General features: G+C 39.3%; 1 protein-coding gene across 4 annotated transcripts in view; it reads left to right on the top strand.

Annotated features, from left to right (window-relative positions):
* Window positions 1-58: 58 nt before the first annotated feature.
* LOC131108041 (arginyl-tRNA--protein transferase 1) overlaps window positions 59-18,799 on the top strand; it is a 37,589-nt gene continuing 18,848 nt past the window's right edge. Inside the window, exons 1-9 of one of the 4 annotated variants that reach the window (XM_058058727.1) lie at window positions 59-337; window positions 2,977-3,040; window positions 4,970-5,032; window positions 5,128-5,237; window positions 5,338-5,559; window positions 6,680-6,894; window positions 8,791-8,919; window positions 9,926-10,054; window positions 13,594-13,626. In XM_058058727.1, the coding sequence (XP_057914710.1) occupies window positions 238-337; window positions 2,977-3,040; window positions 4,970-5,032; window positions 5,128-5,237; window positions 5,338-5,559; window positions 6,680-6,894; window positions 8,791-8,919; window positions 9,926-10,054; window positions 13,594-13,626 (1,065 nt within the window). In that variant the 5' untranslated portion in view covers window positions 59-237. Of the gene's footprint in view, window positions 338-504; window positions 667-2,976; window positions 3,041-4,969; window positions 5,033-5,127; window positions 5,238-5,337; window positions 5,560-6,679; window positions 6,895-8,790; window positions 8,920-9,925; window positions 10,055-13,593; window positions 13,627-18,799 lie in introns of those variants that run through there. The other 3 variants (XM_058058725.1, XM_058058724.1, XM_058058726.1) reach the window with 3 other exon arrangements.

Genomic DNA, 18,799 nt, shown 5'->3' with positions numbered 1-18,799 from the left:
AATTACATTGCCAATATCACCGACATCGATAGTTCGATGGATATAATCGATCAGAATCAATCTAAATCTGAATGAATTTTTAGAACCTTTTGTGATTTGCCTTTGGTATCGATCAATATTGATACCAATGTTGGAATCCATATTTGGATCGACCCGCCTACCACTACCACTTGCCTATCCACAACACCGGCGGATCTCCCACATTACACTCATTTGTCACCCTTCTCCTGACCAAAAATGGCAGCAAACAATACCTACTCTATTGTAGAATATTTCGGTGGGGACGATGGCTACCGATGTGGTTACTGCAAAAACGAGAGGGGAAACTTTTCTCACGGTGAGTGTGTAAAAGGCTAGTCGCTGTGAACCATGCTAACAAACTAGCTCTTCCTGTCAGCTAATACAGTCATCTTGGTCCTAATGTGTAATATATAGAATGTATGTAGCAATACACTTCATTTTTTAAATAAGATAATCTCCAAACTCAGCTCCGCCCTCCCACTTTTGCACAACACCGGCGGCTGCTCTTCCGGACACACTCATCTGTCATTCGTTTCTTTACTAAAATGGCAGCAAACAAGACTTACTCTATTATAGAATATTTCGGTGGGGATGATGGTCACCGATGTGGTTACTGCAAAAACGAAAGGGGAAAGTTTTCTCACGGTAAGTGTGTAGCAACATAGCAAAAGCTAGTCGCTGTTAACCATGCTAGCTAATGCAAAACTAGCTCTTCCTGTCAGCTAATACAGTCACTCTGGTCATAAGTGTTATGAAGTCCGACCACAGTATTAGCCATTCATCTGACAGCTCGAATCATTTTTACCCAGAAAACCTAATTTAAATGGAATACGAACGCGTCTATTACATCGAGCAAGTGTGTAGCTATTGATTTATCAGTTAGTTTTGATTATGTGCTCTTTGCGAACACTGTAACATTAAGCTATAGACAATTGTTAGGTTGCTAAGTAGCATCAAGCTAGCTAGCTGCAGTACAGTACAGGATATAAATCACAGCTATGCCCGCCCATGCGGCACTCGTCAACTGGTCGTCACTGCTCTGCCATGAAAAAGGAAGTGTCACACTTTTTAACAAACAATAAAAATAAAAACACCAAAGGCTATCATATTGTACCAATAGTGGATTAAAGGGCACAACAGGTCTTCTTTAAGCAAGCTAAAATGCCTTTCATTATGTCATCATAACAGTAGGGGGCAAGTTTGACACCCCTGCTTGACAATGTACAGGAAAATTTAAGTTTTTGTTGAAATAACAGCAGTTCAGAGACTGTTAGAGAGCATCTCAAAATTATAGATAGATTAATACAGCAGGCATTCTTCAGTGATGACTGTTTAGTCGCCTCAGTGGTCACACACAATGCTGGCCACAAAAACAGACATTGACTTGGTATTGAAGTATCGGTTCTTGTGACAACCTTAGAGCAGTAGCAACATTAGTGATACGAAAAAGGTATCCTGCTGCCAGCCCAACATTTTATTCCAGAAAGCATCCTTGAACCCTTTTGGTTAAAATTTCCTTGTTGGTTGAATTAAATTGGATAATTTGACTTTTAAGACAGCTACAGTGGAGCCTCAGTTAGCGTCCGCTCCAGTTAGCATGCTTTTTGGTGAACATTTGCGTGCATTGTCCGGTGTTGTACAATATGGCGCATATCTTGTGTTATTAATACGCATGTTTGAGTCCATCTGTATTCCTAATATATTATGGTTATGCTTATGGTTCCTGCACCACTAATGATATACTGCCATAATAAGGACCCAGGTGGTAACCAATACAGTCAGTGAGTGATGCAGACGAGCTGTTCTTTAAGCTAAAGTAAGAGTGATAATCTGGACATGTTACATCATGTGAGCAGCATGGATGGTTGAGGGCTGGAAAGGATACTATCCCAAAACAAAATGATTTTAAAGTCTTCTCAAGGGCTAAAAACCTTTAACAGTCTTTGTTTATATGTTGTGTAAACTGGCTTACAGAGAATTGCTTGAGTAATGTGATAGTCACTGCAGTTTGTAAGTAAGCTGTGTGTAGGATTTTAGCCGACGAGGTCAGAAGTTGATATGGGAGCTCAGATCTCAGTTCTGGGAACTTGGACGCAAGCTGCTGTTTCCACAGATAATAACTATGCGTGAGTCCACTGGGGACCAAAAGCGCTGTGGGAATATTCTTTTGACACTTTTGATGAAACAGAAATTGGGCAAGACACTTAAAGAGAGAACAAACTGTTTTCTTACTTAGAATGGAGATGGAGATTTTCTGGGGTGTTTGTTTTGCACATAATGTTTATTATTATTATTATTATCCATTCATCCATCCATTTTCTATGCCACTTATCCTCACTAGTTCTCGCAGTATCCTCGTGGTTATGCTGGAGCCTATCCAAGCTGTCTTTATGCAATAGGCAGGGTACACCTTGGACTGGTCGCCAGACAATCACAGGGCACATATAGACAAACAACCATTCACACTCACATTCATACCTATGGACAATTTGGAGTCACCAATTAACATGTTTTTGGAATGTGGGAGGAAACCGGAGTACTCGGAGAAAACCCACGCATGCACGGGGAGAACATGCAAACTCCACGTGGAGATGCCCATGCACAGAATGAAACACAAGTCTTCCCAATCTCCTGACTGTTATTATCATCATCATCATTATTATTATTAGACTCCTAATTGTTTTGTTCTGCTTTAAAGAAACTTAATAGAAATCAATAGAAGCTTCCATCCAGTCAAAAACATGGCATACACCCTCACTCGACAGTACATTCAGGCACGTAATGAAGACAAGTCAAAAGACAAGTCAGTTAATGCGACTGTTCGAGTTGATGGATAGAAAATAATTGAGAACTATTGGTGTGAATTAAGATTGGAGTTTTTTTCATTTTTGTGCAGGTGTAATGTGTATTTTGCCACAATTATAATTTTTTTTGTGTTGATATTCTTTTCCTCAGGTATGTGGTCGCATACAATGACAGTACAAGACTATCAAGATCTTATCGACAGAGGATGGAGAAGGTACTAAGTGTTTTGTGTCTTCTTTTAACCAACCAACCAATTTACTGAAGCCCAAGGAATATTAGTGTGTGTGTGTGTGTGTGTGTGTGTGTGTGTGCGCGTGTGTGTGTGCGCGTGTGCGTGTGTGTGCATATATATATACACAGTCATACCACACTGTGTAGCAGTTTGAACATCACTCCCTCACTCAATTGCAGTTAAAAAAAAGAAGTATTAAATAATTAATGATTGCTGTTTCAATGATTGACCATAGCATATTAGTCAAAAATATATTGAAAGACAAGTTATTTGTAGTATTGTGGTCACTAGGCATCAGTAATGTTACATTGGTGAGACGTGACTTTAGATCATCGTATTACCTTCACACTGCATGGAGTCAGCCAAGAAAAAAAAGATTCTTCTCATTCTCTGTAGATACGGTCGACTTTTGGCTTCTAATTAGTCCTTCTTCCCCACTCCTTTTCGAAACACTTACGGACAGTTAAGTGGACAGACCAACTAGTCATCTAATTAGCTTGCTGTGCTAAGGGTGGCCGTCTGTTTTGTGCCTGCAGTGATCCCATAGCCTTTGCAATGTGGCGTAAACAAAAATATAGGAACTTAAAGGTGACTGTAGTGTTGTTATTTCATTTCTACAGGGCTCTAATGATGTAAAAAAAACTTATTTAGAAAGTCATCAACATATTTTCAATGCTAAAATATTCAGTTTATTAATGATGAGTTCTACTTTGCAGAAATTAACTTATCACGGTACAGTCCTCTCTCGTTTATTGTGGTTAATTGGCTCCAGGCTAGACAGCGATGTGTGAATTTCTGCTGAGTACGATTCAATATTAACAGGGCTCGACAATAACGTTGTACCGATGGCCCGGGGCAAGTTAAAACAAAATTCGGGCAAGTAAATCCAATCATTAATATTCCCGTCGGGCAAGTGCATTTTAGCATGCCGTACTGCCAAGAGTTTTTTTTAAAGCGGTTCTTGTTGGGTGTTGGTAAAACACGGACTGCGTAATTCCGGTGGTAATTTGCAAACCAGTCCTTGCAAATCTTGAAATGGACCAATCAGAATCGTTTTTTTAGACCGCGGTCCGTAATCCACAATCCGCGTTTTACCCACACCCGTTCTTGTTCGCGATCAACCAATCAGCGATCGTTTTACTAGGAAAACATCTATCATGGAGTCCCTGCCAACATCGTCTAATTCTTCAACAACTTGTGAAGGAAAACACCAAAAAGTGATGAAACAGTGCCTCCTAAACAAGTATTTTATTAGCGGCAGCAAATCAAATGATGGCACAGGTGAGTGAATCACATTGCTGTGACAATTTGAAGTGGTCACAATGAAACACCACCCATTAGATCCAATACCAAGTGCTGATTTTGCACAAGCTACAAAACCTAGCGGTTTCATTTCTCTGTGTATTTTTCTCACCTTTGCTTCACAAATTATTGTTTGACCATTGAGCATTTTTTTCTGGATTAAAAACACTTTACTAGTACACAAATGTGTCAAATGTTTCATTGTGGTGCACAACTTATAAATATCACTGCTTACTATGACTACCATGTGTAAGGTAGCATGGCTTGCCATGTTAACATACATCTCCACAAATTTTCAGACATTCCTCCAAATACAATGCATCAGTACTATTATCTGATGAATTATCAGCATATATTGATATATGATATCATTATGGCAGTCTTTTCATTTTACATGGGGCAAGTTCGGGCAAGTAGTTCTCACCTTAAGGATTCCCCATGGGCAAGTCATTTTTGTTTTTAACGTAGAGCCCTGATTAATAAATGGAATATTTTCCTAGGTATGTCATAGAAATCCTGTTTACAGTATTCTAAATACAGTTTTTAATCAGCTGTATTGAACCATAAAACAATTTTTTATAGTGAACTGAATATTTCTGTTGTTTCCAGAAGTGGTAAATATGTGTACAAGCCCATAATGAAGAAGACATGCTGTCCACAGTACACCATCAGGTAATGGTTTTCCAACATGAATGACATTAGCATTCTCAATGGCATTTGCTTGGAAACATTCCAACTGTAGTTCCTACTCTATGCTCCCCATCAAGGTGTCATGCTGCAAAATTCCAGCCTTCCAAATCCCATAAGAAAATATTAAAGAAGATGAATAAATTTATTTCTAAAGGAGAATTACAAAAAGGACCTGGTGATGAACATGGTGAGTATTTTCTTTAAACAGGACAATGTTTTTGTTTTCAAATTTTCATTCTCCACTTTGTATTATTATGTGGCGTTAAGAAATTGTTTCTTTTTTTTAGTGGAACCGATGGATTCAGTGTGTGAAGATGTGGGTCCACGAGCACCGAGGATGGAAATAACAAAGTCTGCTATTACAGACATTGAAAAGGAAATAGTGGAGTGTCCTGCTATCCCGGAAGGTGAGAGGAAAGATTTAGACGTGACACCCACTGGATCAGAAGTCTCTGTAAAAGATTCAGACTCTGTCGCAGATAGAACAACAGCCACAGCTCCTAAACCTGGTAAGAACTCTGATAAGCTGTTCATCTTAGAATATTATAATGGCCTTGCTCTTCTTCTCTGCTACTGCTGCTGTCGTATGACATGGTTGTACAGTTATTGTATGTCTTCAAACAGTGTCCTCCGTTAAAATTACATTATGTTGAAATTGTGTCCATGGTCATTTCCCCTAAAATATAGGAAAACCTTGTTGTTATTGATTTGTGACGCATTGAAATAATCACAGCAATGGTCTCACCTCTACAGGTTTTACTCTGAACACTACTTTAGAGGTTGTGCTTTGGGACCCAGGGAGGGAGGGTGTCATACCTTTATGAAGTGCTAACTGCTGGAGTGGGAGCATGTGTCTTCCACAGGAAATGATCTGTCAAACGTAATGCTCAACGTGACACGTGTGTGCTGTCCTCAGGAGTACCTGAGAGGAGATGATGTCTCAGGCAGTATGATTAACACATCCCAGAATTGAGATCATTGTGCTTGTACCCCAATGTACTGTTCAGAGGGATACCTCTAAACTGAGCTGTAAATCCCTTTAAATGTTTAAACTTTCATGATAGCTGGAATAATAAAACCTACTCTCAACAAAGATTTGAGTTAACTTTCATTGGAAACATTTTTGGTAAAAACACCATTGTGTGATTAATAAAAATAGGTCAAATTGTCATACAAAAACACAAAAAAAACCTCAGACCAAACCAAAGAACAGAAGCTGTCTCAATTACGAAAATGCTGGGTTTCCCGAGGTGAAAGTTAAAAAGTGAGCCGATGGTTGTGTCTGGCATTTTGACAAGCAGGAAATGGTCCTCGTTTCCTTATTGCTCCAAACAGGATGTGGGCGTATAAACTGTTGACATGGGATGCCTGGAGAGCTAGGGGGCTTGGCAAGAATCCCAAGAGATGGTGTTGGAAAAGGAAGAGTAGAAGGGAGGTGTGGGGTTTAAGGGCCAGGCTGAGCCAAAAAAGGCCTTCTTGCCACTGAGGATGTTAAACTAGATAACATTCAGTGTGAGTGATGCCAATACCAAATTAAATTGTAAGTCACAAGATTTGGTGCTTTTGTGAATATTTGAGAGTATGTTAGTCTTATTTCTTTGATTACCATCTCTTCTTGATGATGCGCAGGTAAAGGATCAGATCCCAACCGACCCCTTTGTCGCAAGGCCAAAGACTTGAGGAAGGAGCGGCGTATACAGAAGGAGCAGTTGAAACATGGCAGTGTTGGGGTCTCCTCCACTTTGACCACTAGCCCCCCAAACCATACCCTGACCAACCAGCCCAAAACCCTGGAAGATTTCCTTAGTGAGATATGCCCTGACAGCTCGTCTCATTGCCTTGAGGTAAGCAGTAGGTGGTTTAGGTTGTCATTTTTTGTGTGGCATGAGATAAACAATAGCCTGATCACTCCAACAAATGTTAATTCTGGCTTCCATTATTGTTAGCCTCAGTGACTTCACCATGTTTGTGTGTTGAGACTAGTCAAACAACAGAGAAATTGCTTGCTCTGCTCTCTGCATGCCCGAGGCTATCTTTTGAACCTGCTCATTTGCATTTATCATTTGACATGATTACGTCAGTATTCACGGTTTTACATTGGCTCCTTATTCGGTTAATTCAATAAATATTATTATTCAAATATTCAATAGATTGTCGTTCAATTCATACCCACCAGGGGGCAATATAATGACACGATTCTCGAAGAAGTCTTTCAGAATCCAGCAGACTTCTACCGTAACGTAATATTATTATATTACCTTTTACAACTCATCCAAATGAGAAAAAATGAAACTGCATTAGACTCAGGCGAAATATCTTGGCTGACTCACCTGTATGAAAACATATTTTTCTCCAGACTTGGAGAAAAGTGTTTCTAGACAGTATTTGGATAATGGAACATTAGTCTCATCATAATCAAAATTTTACCTTTATTATTTGGCTCCATTTAAACATTATTGAGCAAGCTTGTTGCTATAATGTATTGTTGTGATGGCACTCAAACATATTTCTCACCAGTATAAATGCTAGTGTCAACTTGCCACAAGTAGTTCATACTATCCAAACATAACTTCAGCTGTAAAACAAAACTAAAGATTGAACTTGAGAAATGGCCTTTCATATATGAGGCCCAACATTTCTGTTTGACTAAGAGAAGTGGATGCCAAGTAGTCATATGAGAGTGTCCCGCTTAGGTCCAAATCAAATAAACTCTAGGTTCAAGACCCTATCCTGTCCGCCTAGAGGACTCAAGCGGCACAGCCTCTTTGGCCAATAAAAGCTTATTGTTGAAGAGGTGGTTAATGAAATGGGGCCAATCTGAGCAAATATAATTCATTTTTATTTGATGTCTGTCTTGTTCTTTTCTATTAAGAGAGAAAAAATTTTTCCAGTATAGTGTATGAATACATATAGAAGAGTATACATTAATCTGTATTGGATTTGACATACGTACATGTTGTCCTAGTAATTATTGCTGATAAATAATATTATTATCAACATTATTTTGAAACCATTTTCTTTAATTTCTCAAGAGTTGCATTGTAATTGGAAGGTCAAAAGCAATTTTCAATAAAATTAATAAACCACATAATAAATAAAACAATGACATAAAATGGACTATTTAGCAAATATTGCAGTTAAATAAGTTGATTTTTGACTTTTGTTATTGTTTAAATATTGACAACAACAATAACAAAAAATAGAGAAATAATCCAGAAATACTCAAAGTAACTGCACTGTCGCTGCTGAACCTTTTAAGAATTACTCATTTGCGTTTACTTGCTTGGTACTCCTCACGAGTCACAACTTTCACTTGCAGCACTCTGTGTGTGCACTTACCAGTGCCCTGCCTACCCCCACAGGGACAAAGGGACTGAATGACTGACAGAAGGGTTCACTCGCTCCATTCATTCCGCTATAGAACCATTGCGCCCAGGTGCTGAGACAGATGAACTCTCTTGTTATCCAGCCTGTTTGGTAGGAAGAGAGTAGAAAAACAAACACACATATACAAATCAGTATATCAAGGCTGACAAAACTATCTAGTTTGTTTTTATTTATCTTGATTGATTCATTTATTGATTATTGTGGCAGACTGAGTCACTCAGAAAAGTGTTTTTGTCACCCTCTTGTGCCACAGTAACTATTCAGCTTTTTCTTTATTGTTTTCTGTTTTTTAGGATTCCTCCGCACATTACTGCATTTTAATGTTAACCATTGTCTGCCATGTTCTTTTGAAGGTGAGGCTAGTGCGCTCCAATCCCCCTTGCCCGCAGTTCAAAGCCTCTTTCGACGCCTCCTACCAGGTGTACAAACTCTACCAGATGGCCATTCACAAGGACCCTCCTGACAAACCTTCCGAGAGCCAGGTCAGGGGGTGGCAGGCATAGGTCAAGCTGCTGTTGGCCTTCTCATAGCGGGTGGGAGAGGATAGACATGGATCCATGGGGGCATCTAAAGGCTCATTCCTGTAGTTGTTTAAGAAAATATATTATTTAAATTCAAATATCAGTGCTTATTGTTATGTTTTTTTTTTCACAAATACAAAAAATGTAGTGTTGTTGAAAGTATCCATTTATACACTATGGTACTGTAATTTTTAATATACAATATACTGTAGATTTGCATACATAGAAGGTAAAATGCTTATGGGGAAAACAATCTAAAATGTCTGTAGAAATGAAAACCATTAGATTTCAGTCCAAAATTGCATGGATGTGTCAAAGAAAGGTAATCAAAGAGAGAAATGGAGGGCAAAATGTTTCCATGAGAGCAGTGTTTCTCCAGGTGTTTTGACTTGGCCTTCAGTCAGCTGGTGGGGCTATTAGTCTGGTCTGGGTTTTTTTTTGGGGGGGGGGGGGGGGGGCAGCTTGACAGCCTAACCCTCCAAGCCTTTACGTTCTAATCTCATCTGTACCCTTTTTATCACCTCATGTTTATGCTTGAGGTTTGGACACTACACACAACAATTTCATTTGTCGGTGTAGTACTAGATTAGGCACTATGGTTGGGTAGTAATGTTCAGGGCCATGCTGAAGAAACTCCAAGAGCTGTTATTGTTTGCTGCTGTCAGTTGAACCATTCTGGTATGCCTCGGTGAGACGGGTCTCGAGGCTTTTTACGGTGGTGAAGTTAGATAATAGTTACGCGCTAGCCTCATCTTCAAGTTGCATGTCAGCCAACGGTTTGAAAACATCCATCCATTCAGTCTCCTAGAAACGTTTTCTTTCATTCATTTGTCCTTTTTGTACATAGTAAAAGCAGCCAGTTGCTGCGGTAATTGCTAACCGGGAGACTGAAAAGGCATTCCCAAACATTATTTTAAACATCTAATTGAACCTCACTGCTTTTCCCCTCTACGCTTTGTGCTTGAAGGTGAGGCTAGTGGCTGTCAGCTTTGAGGACCCACAATTCACTGCGTCCTATCAGCAGTCTGCCGCGCTGTACGCTCGCTACCAGATGGCCATTCATGGGGATGACCCCAGCGAATGTAGTGAGAGTGAGGTACTGCATGATTTTGATTTTATATACATAAGGTGGAGAAAAAAAAACGAGGTAAAAAATACTCGTCTCAGCAGCAGAAGACATCAACTAATTATTTCATACAGCCGTAAAGCTGTGTTCAGGTTGTGTTCAGGTTTGGTTTTAAAAGTTAAAAAAGTTAATAAAAGAAGAAACTGAACAAATTGAATCACATAATGTGCAGTTTTTTATATATTTTGTGTGATAGGTTAGACTTTGGTTTAGGTTTCCCAATGTTTCTACCTTTATTTCCTGTTTTTGGAACTTATGTTTCCTGTTTAACATCATATACTGTGCTTTTACTACTTTACGCTCAGACTAGTTGCCACATCGTTTCTTGTTTGTTGGTAGCCAAGTTTCCATGGTCTTCAGCCACAGTCATGACCAAAAATATTGGCATTCCACCAATGTTTTTCGCCAAAGATGCCAATCGTTTTGGCTGTGCTGTATGGACCACAACCAAATCAGCCTAATTATACAGCCACGGTCAAAAACATTGCCATTAGCAAAAAGCAGATGAGCTCATCTGCACTGAATGCACTGCATTTTTCCTCACCAACCTATGCATTTTTGTTAATATTATGTTTGTGAGCTGTGCAACTATTTTCCAGTTCCCCCTTTCCCCCGAGACCAGACTTTTTGACTTTACTTGAAACAGTTCTTTTAATCCTGGGCAGCGCTAGAAGTTATCATAATCATATCATAATCGTTATTTATATTTTGCAAATTGACCGTTGTTGCCCCATTCAAAATAACATAGCTATAGTGTTAGTTGTAGAGAAAGGTTGAGTGTAAAATGGTATGTCTATAAATAGCTTCTTCTCTTGAATGATGTCAGTAGCTACATGTACTGCTCTCTGCTCATTTTAAGACTTTAAAGACTCTCACTACCCAAAATAACATTACCTTGTTTCTAAGTGTTATAAGGCCACCCACCCTCTTATGGAGGTGAGTTAAAGGTGAACTGGTTTGAATGTCCATATTGTCATATTGCTTTTCTGCAAAAAGTTCATGCAAAGGCACAGTGCCATTCTATGAAGCACCTGGTATTGGTGCATAGATAGCAACACATGTATAAAAGTCTGGTGGAGTCTTGTTTCTATCAGGATGTATATACGTCGTGTATATACTATTTCCTGCTGTACTACACCTAAGAGTAGTAATTTTGCCTACATCAAGTTGAGAATCTCCATTCCCTGTGTTTGGAAAATGACTTTAATTTAGAGAGGTACATGTGAAAAAAGAATAACCTTAGGAATACTGATAAGTAGCTAGAAAAAAATTATGAAACATACTTTAAGTAAGATGTTCTCCAAAACTTTATGGAAGTGTATGATCTGGCTGGATAAGTATACCCAACACATGTTTGAACCTTGTTTAGAGTGATATTTTTGACAGTAGAAAGGACATAAGCTGTTTCCAACTGTTCCACTTTACTAACCTGCAGTATTTTTAGAGACTCCACCGTTTTTCCACATACTATTTTCTCAATATGTGCCTTTTTACTGTGAGAGGGTGAACACTTCTTGGAACTCTCTTAAAACTAAATAAAGTTGTGGTCTTTAAAGAGCACAATTGCAAATATCTGCAGTAGAAATTTGGCTTAGGCAAATTGGTGTGTTTATAAGTTGTGTGTGTGTGTGTGTGTGTTTTGAGATGACTGTTTACCCTTTTAATCACACACAGATGAGTGTTTACTGTAGGAAAGGCAGAGTAAAAGGAAGTGATGGACACCATGTGTTGCCAATGAGAAGGTTCCAGAGGATACTCAAGACACAATCTGTTTACAGACATTGTGTGGTTGCACCAGAGAAAGGAAGCTGAGATTGCATTCATGCGGTGTTGCCTTGTTGCCGTCAGGCTTTGGTGACTCCACCCGCACGTTTCACTCTCTATCGTGCTTTACTCTGTAATGTTAAGCCTTGCTCTTGGATTCTAAACACAGTGTTGTCCAATGTCCTGGTAGTGATTGTGAAATCACTGTACAGTTGGCAAGGCTGTTTGGTCAGTGCCATTTCGAGACTCTGGCGATAGTTGAGGTGGAGTGTGTGTGTGAAAATGTGTTTAATTCTCACACACACACACACACACTTTTGAAATCATATAAATGTATTACTAGGTTGTTTGGATACTACACGGCAGCCTGTTTTAGTGAGGCCCATTTAAAATGACATCATCTATTAACTGCAGCTGTTTTTACTAAACTGTTTTTTGTGAGTTTTCAATAAAAGTGTTTGTGCCTTTCAGCATATAGCACTTTGGGGAGCCTTGCTGTTGGTAATGTGTTGACAGTAAAGTTACTAGTGGAAAATTACATTTTACTGGCACGGGATTGCATTTAGGCACTGACTAAACTTTTTTCCCCCTTGAGCATCTCTGGAATGGCTATGGAAATGGAAATTATATTATATATGATATTTTTACTAGGTGGCGCCATTGTAGTGAAACAAGCGTAGCTGGACAATGGCCTTGAGCTGTCGGATGGAAGAATATAACAACAGGAGCAATCGTAAAGGAAGTCACAAAATGTCCTCCATAATATCCTCCTTGTGGGCAAGCCTTAATATAAACAGACTGTTTGAATATTTGTTTGAAAAAGTGTAAACTCTGACAATTGCCCACATACGTTTTCTTGAAATTATTTCTCGCTAGCGGCACTTTACCATATACCAGATATGATTTCCCAAACGTAGGATTGGGACACAAAAATCTTTCCAGTGTCAAGTTTTGCTTGGTCACTGGTTGTCATTACTTGCTGTGTATGTCAGTGTTATGGCAATGCTTGATCTATTTTTGTAGATTTGTGACCCTAAACAGGGTCTGTGTTTGAGCGGAAGAATTTAGAGGAAAGTACAGCATAGCAAATTGATAACAGAACTCGACTGAAATCAATTTTGGAAATATATTCATAGGGTCTATCATGAGTGTGTGTTTTATTGAATTCTACAGAATGCTTTAAAGATGCAGTAGTTCTCAGTTTGTTCTTTTGACTGGCAGGCCAAGCTAACCTGCAAATACACTGCTCTCAATCCTGGTACAAAAATGATGAAAATACATGATGAAAACACAACATCCAAGCCTGTTAAATCCTATCCTTACTGTTGTCACAGAGTGTGAGCCTCCATTAGTCCATACACATTGGGGACAGTTAAAGCATTTTCACTCTAGCTGAAGAAATTGCAATGATAATAGTCCCTACCAAGTATCCAGACCTGAAAGGATGGAGAAAATAGATGCCAGGTTTTAACATGCCAGAATTACTGCTGTCACTGTCTCCCCTTTTCTACTTTTGACTGCATAAATGTTTTCATTTGTGTCAACACTGCCTTTTTTTTCATGCCCCCTTAGTGTCGGGGTACTTGATATGTTACACCTGGGCAAAGATCAAACATTGACGGCTGACTTGTGTCTATGACAATCGTAGAGATAGGAATGGTTTTCATATATGCTTTGTGAAATTTAAGTCGTAGTGAGAACTCACCATTTATCCTCTGTTTTTTCTCCTCTACATCTCTCAATAGTTCCGGCGATTTCTCTGCGATTCACCTTTAGAGGTATGTATTTCAACTGGCCACACTTGAATGAAACCTTTATTCAAAGTGTCTTTGTATGTATATGTGTTTCCCCCCCACATATTACCCAACCGAGACAATTTGACAGATTAATTAAAATGTAATTTCCTTTCCTCTTACACCTCTTAGTCACTCAACTCTTTTAAAGCCCTCCAGTGAGATTGAGTGCTGGTTGAGGGATACAGGAAAAGGGTATAGTTTCATAGGGGGGAGTTACCTTACTCTGTTCAACTGAAAGGATGTGTTCAAGGTGAAATGTTAAAATGTGTTGTCCAGATTGTGTGATGACAGAAACTACGTCCAGATCTGATACTCAGCCCTTGATGAAATGTGGACTCATTGCTGCTTTGCATTATATGGTTTCAGTCGAGATTAATACTTGTTGAAACGATTCTACTGGCCTGTCTTTGGCACTCAAGGGGCCTAATAGCTAGCTTCATTCAGCACCGCCAAACTTTGACAAGCTACTAAATGGGCAGCGTCTTATTCAAAATGAGTATATCGCTCACATTTCACCAGACATTTCATTATCCAGTATCTTCTCAAGAGACTATATAAATGAAACTTGAATATAACTTATAGTAGTCACAGCTTTTATAACAGTTTAGTTTCTTGTACTCTAAAAATACAGCAATCAAATGGAGGCAACAAGTTACTACACCTCACAGTGAGTGAATGTGTCTGAATTGTACCCAAAATGTCAATATATCACATGAGCACCACTGTTGTTATCTAGCTCGGCCTTCATCATCATAGGCTTAAAATACACAAAGCTGGTTACTGGAATCTCCCATCAGAGAGCTGGTGGATGATAGACACCTTCCGTTCTTCCTCCTTCCGCTTCAGGATGGCCCACATGTTCAAGTGAGACAGGAGACAAACGTTGTTCCTCCATCACTTTCCCCTTTACCTTCTTCAGCAAGGTGCTTGTCACCTTGGAGGTGTGTTTGGGCTTGTTAGCACGTGCACAACCTGCCGTGCTTTTCAGTTTCTGAAGGATGGGGATCATGCTTTCCTTCTAAATGTCAAACATTAATGTCAAATGTTAATGTTCCTCAATGAACCACAGCTCCTCAGAAATGGCAGTAGTCATGCAGCCTCAGATAACCATTTGTGACCTTTTGATTACACCAAACTATCTTGGTACTCTTGGCAGTTGTTCAGACAATACTGTCTGTGTGAGTAATGCATAGAAATTGTATAGTGCTATAAAAGTTGTACTCTTGACTACTCAAAATTATATACTTTTAATTGGCGACTCCAAATGGTCCATAGGTATGAATGTGAGTGTGAATGGTTGTTTGTCTATATGTGCCCTGTGATTGGCTGGCGACCAGTCCAGGGTATACCCCGCCTCTCGCCCGAAGACAGCTGGGATAGGCTCCAGGACCCCCACAACCCTCGTGAGGATAAGCGGTAGAAAATGAATGAATGAATACTTTTGAAATACGGCATGGATTACACTAATGGTATAGTCATTGATTCATAGTTAAACTCTGGCACACTTAGCGTTGAGTGACACACATTTGCAGTCAGCCATCACTGAGCACTTAGCAGACTGGGTGAACTTGAGCTTGTAGAAACACTTGAGGACTTATCACCTCAGGACAATTACACCAGCAATCAAACCTCGAATGGACACTTAGAACAGCGACTTTAATTGGAACGAGGTGCACACAAACAATCCCTGTAGTGTTGCCCTGTGGCTTCCCTTGGGTCTTCCTTAATGAGCGTCATTAGCGCTTATAAGGGACAAGCTTTTATCACCCCATCAAAGCTGGCCAGGCACACTGAACAACTTTCTGTGCATTCACTCCCTCATGCGCTGCTTTCACTCACTCTTCATCTCTGATGGATTTAGCATGCCATCTCTACTCATATGGCCCCGCCACACATCGCCCAACTTGTTTTTATTCCTGGCTCTGATCTCCCACCCGGTCCTCCCCTCTCATGTCAGAGTTATTGTATGTGGCTTCTCTGTTCTACCTCTGCGTGTTGGCTTCCATCTGTTTTCAATCTGAGAGCTATTAAAATACACACACTCACCACATGGTGTGCATGGTTCACTTATGCCTGCATTTATTCTAATGTATGCAAACAATAAGCTTTCAAATTCAACGGCAGCCATTAGGCACCTAGTTTTTTTTTTTTGGTGGGGGGCGGGGGGTTGTGTTCTATTTCAACAGAATTGCAGATGGATCAAGTTAGAACACGGGTGGTGATGTAAATGTTTTTAAAAATACATTTGCATACCCTAACAGACATTTTAATTAATTTGTGTTGTCTGATACATGGCTGGACATCAGTACCTGTTAACATGATGAACGGCAGTCATGCATGTGTTATTTCACATGACCCTGGTGAAGTGAGATGGGGCATGCGTGCTGCTAACTTCTGCCCCAGATGTTCATATAGTTTGCACACTGTGACTTCACTAGTCGATAAAAGTACAAACACCATCTTTTTGGTTAAAAGTCTATATGTCAGTTTGGATGGTATCACTGTTTTACCAATGTGTCATTGTATATTTTGCTGAACCGTTGTATGATTACACATCTTCAGGCTACATTTTTTATGTAGTATTTCTGCATTTGAATACTGTTATTGCAAGAGAACTGGTAGCGGCATTAGCAGTAGTGGCAAGTGCACTCTCTCTTTCCACACCTACCGTTTCACAATAGGAGTTGCCCTCACATGCAGGTAAAAAAAAAAAAAAAAGAAGAAAAAACGTCAAAATAAGTATGGTCCAGTCTTTGGGCCATATGCTAGTGATTTGTGGGGTGCAAGTGACGCTCTGGGGTTGTTTGAAGTGTTCCAAAGAAATTTAGATTGTTACAGTGGCAATGACTTAACCATTAAGCTGTCGTTTGAAGTGACATCCAGGTGAGCAAGACAGCATCAGCCTTGAACATATTGTGAACTTCTAAACAAACATACACAACATTAACCTTAATTGTAATAATGCAGATTCCAAGTAGGGTCATGAAAATGTCTTTTTTTTTTTTTACCAATAACCACATAAAGTAGGGATGCTCCTAAGTATTCTTTGACCCTTTTGTGAGTGCTTCAAAATCCGCTGGTGAGATAGGAGGTAGCTGCCGCCAATGCAAAGTACAGCTAGGCAAAGTTTGTAAACAAAGATGCAAGATCAAACAATACGAGACGCGCCATGTAGGATTTTCCACTGCACGCCAAATGTTTTTCTGATCGACTTTGAAAGGTGTTTGTCGGCATTTGCAAATCATTTTTTAACGTTGATATTGATCAGTGACAATTGATCAGCGGATCCCTAATATAGACACATAAAAGAGGGCCATTCTTTCCTTTATGCTCATAAAAACGACTCCGATGTTTTTCATGGAACTTATGCCAAGAAATAACAGTCTGCCATACAGATGGACACACACACACACACACATACGTAGGTAACGCCCTCCAAATAATTGCTTTTTTTCTTTGGCTACTTGCCAGTGAGTCGTAGCCAATATGGAGTACACCCACATTAACACATTCATATCATTATCCCCTGATATAGTGCCACATGAAGAAAATATATTTACTCATAAAAGTGAAAGGATTTTAGTTGGGGCGACAGACAAGGAACAGACCTAATTCACTGCAGTCATTTTGAAATGAAATGGTTGGAAAACAAACTTGATACTAATTGCATTGCTGAAGCTTGTATTTTGCAGGCACAGGGCTTTATGTGATTAGTAACATCTGTGCCATAACTAAAAGTCTATGTGCACAAAGACAAATGTATGCACACATTAGTTGCACAGCCTTTACGGTACAAAAAATGATGTTGCTTTGTTGCTGTAATTTGCAGCAACTTTAAGCATTACTTTGAAATGTACATCTATCTATATTGCATTATACAGTTATCCCTCACCACATTGTGGTTTGAAATTTGCAGCTTCACTCTCAGGTTTTTAAATATATACTAACAAATCAATCATTTAGGCCTATTATTGAAAAAATGCATTGTTAAACAAATTGTATGCCGTTAACTGCGATGAACGGGGATTAGTGCAGGCTTAAATATTACTTATTCTAGCCGGCTGGATGCAATCAACATAAGAAGCATTTTCTGTCATTATATAAAACCATTACACATAAACATGCCTATTTCTAAGTTCACAATAAATGCTTTTTCACTCCCATGACAGTATCCACAGTATTTGTTAGTTACTCTGCGCTACAAAATATAAAAATATAAAATACTGCATAACAGATAGATAGCTAGATAGATAGATAGATAGACTTTCTTTATTGTCATTGCACAATAAAGCAGCAGTGAAATTGCCAACGAAATGTTGCTGTAATAATAAATAGTAAATAATAATGTGGAGAATAAATAGATGACATCAAATATGAACAATGTACAGCGTAAACAGTAATTTGTACAAATAATTTAGAATAAATAATAATCATTTAAAATTTTGCGTGTGCGTGTGGGCAGGTAGAGGGGCTTATTTGGCATTGAGCAGTCTGATGGCCAGGGGGAAGTAGCAGTCACTAAACCTGGTTGTTCTACAGCGGATGCGGCAGAGCCTTCTCCCCGACGCCAGGCTAGAAAACAGTCCATGCTGGGGGTGTGTGGGGTCAGAGTAGATCCGATGGGTTCTTGATACGCAGCGGCTGTTTGCGATGTCCTTAATGGGGGGGAGCGGGGATTAGTGCAGGGAGCACATCATTTTCAAATATTTCCATTGAGTATTATAGAAGATGTGTATGTACAGTACATCTGTATGTACTCGAACCATTGAACATGCAAACCATATATGCAACGTATGTGAAATATATGGCATAATATGTCTTATATTTTAGATTCCTCAATGTAGCTTTTTTGATAGCGCCGCCAACCCTTGCTGTTCTTTCAATGAGCTTCAAGAGGTAGCCTTGTCAGGGTTACTTTGTGGAATTTCTTGGCTTATTAATGGTGTTGGGACCACAGGGTTGTATTGTGTGTGTGTGTCCAAACTTTTGGCCTGTACTGTATATAAACTACACATTTATACCCTATTAAAGACAAAGAGAAATACTTTAACCAGACTACCGCTGTACTGTATTTGAGACACTTTGCATGTGCATGCCAACACATTCTTTGGTGCCATATGGAAAGAGCAGACATAGACTTACAGGAGACAATTTG

The sequence above is a fragment of the Doryrhamphus excisus genome, chromosome 20 (assembly GCF_030265055.1).
Source record: "Doryrhamphus excisus isolate RoL2022-K1 chromosome 20, RoL_Dexc_1.0, whole genome shotgun sequence".
NCBI lineage: Eukaryota > Metazoa > Chordata > Actinopteri > Syngnathiformes > Syngnathidae > Doryrhamphus > Doryrhamphus excisus.
The sequence above is the reverse complement of the archived record's forward strand: the minus strand, read 5'-3'. Positions and strand labels throughout refer to the sequence as shown.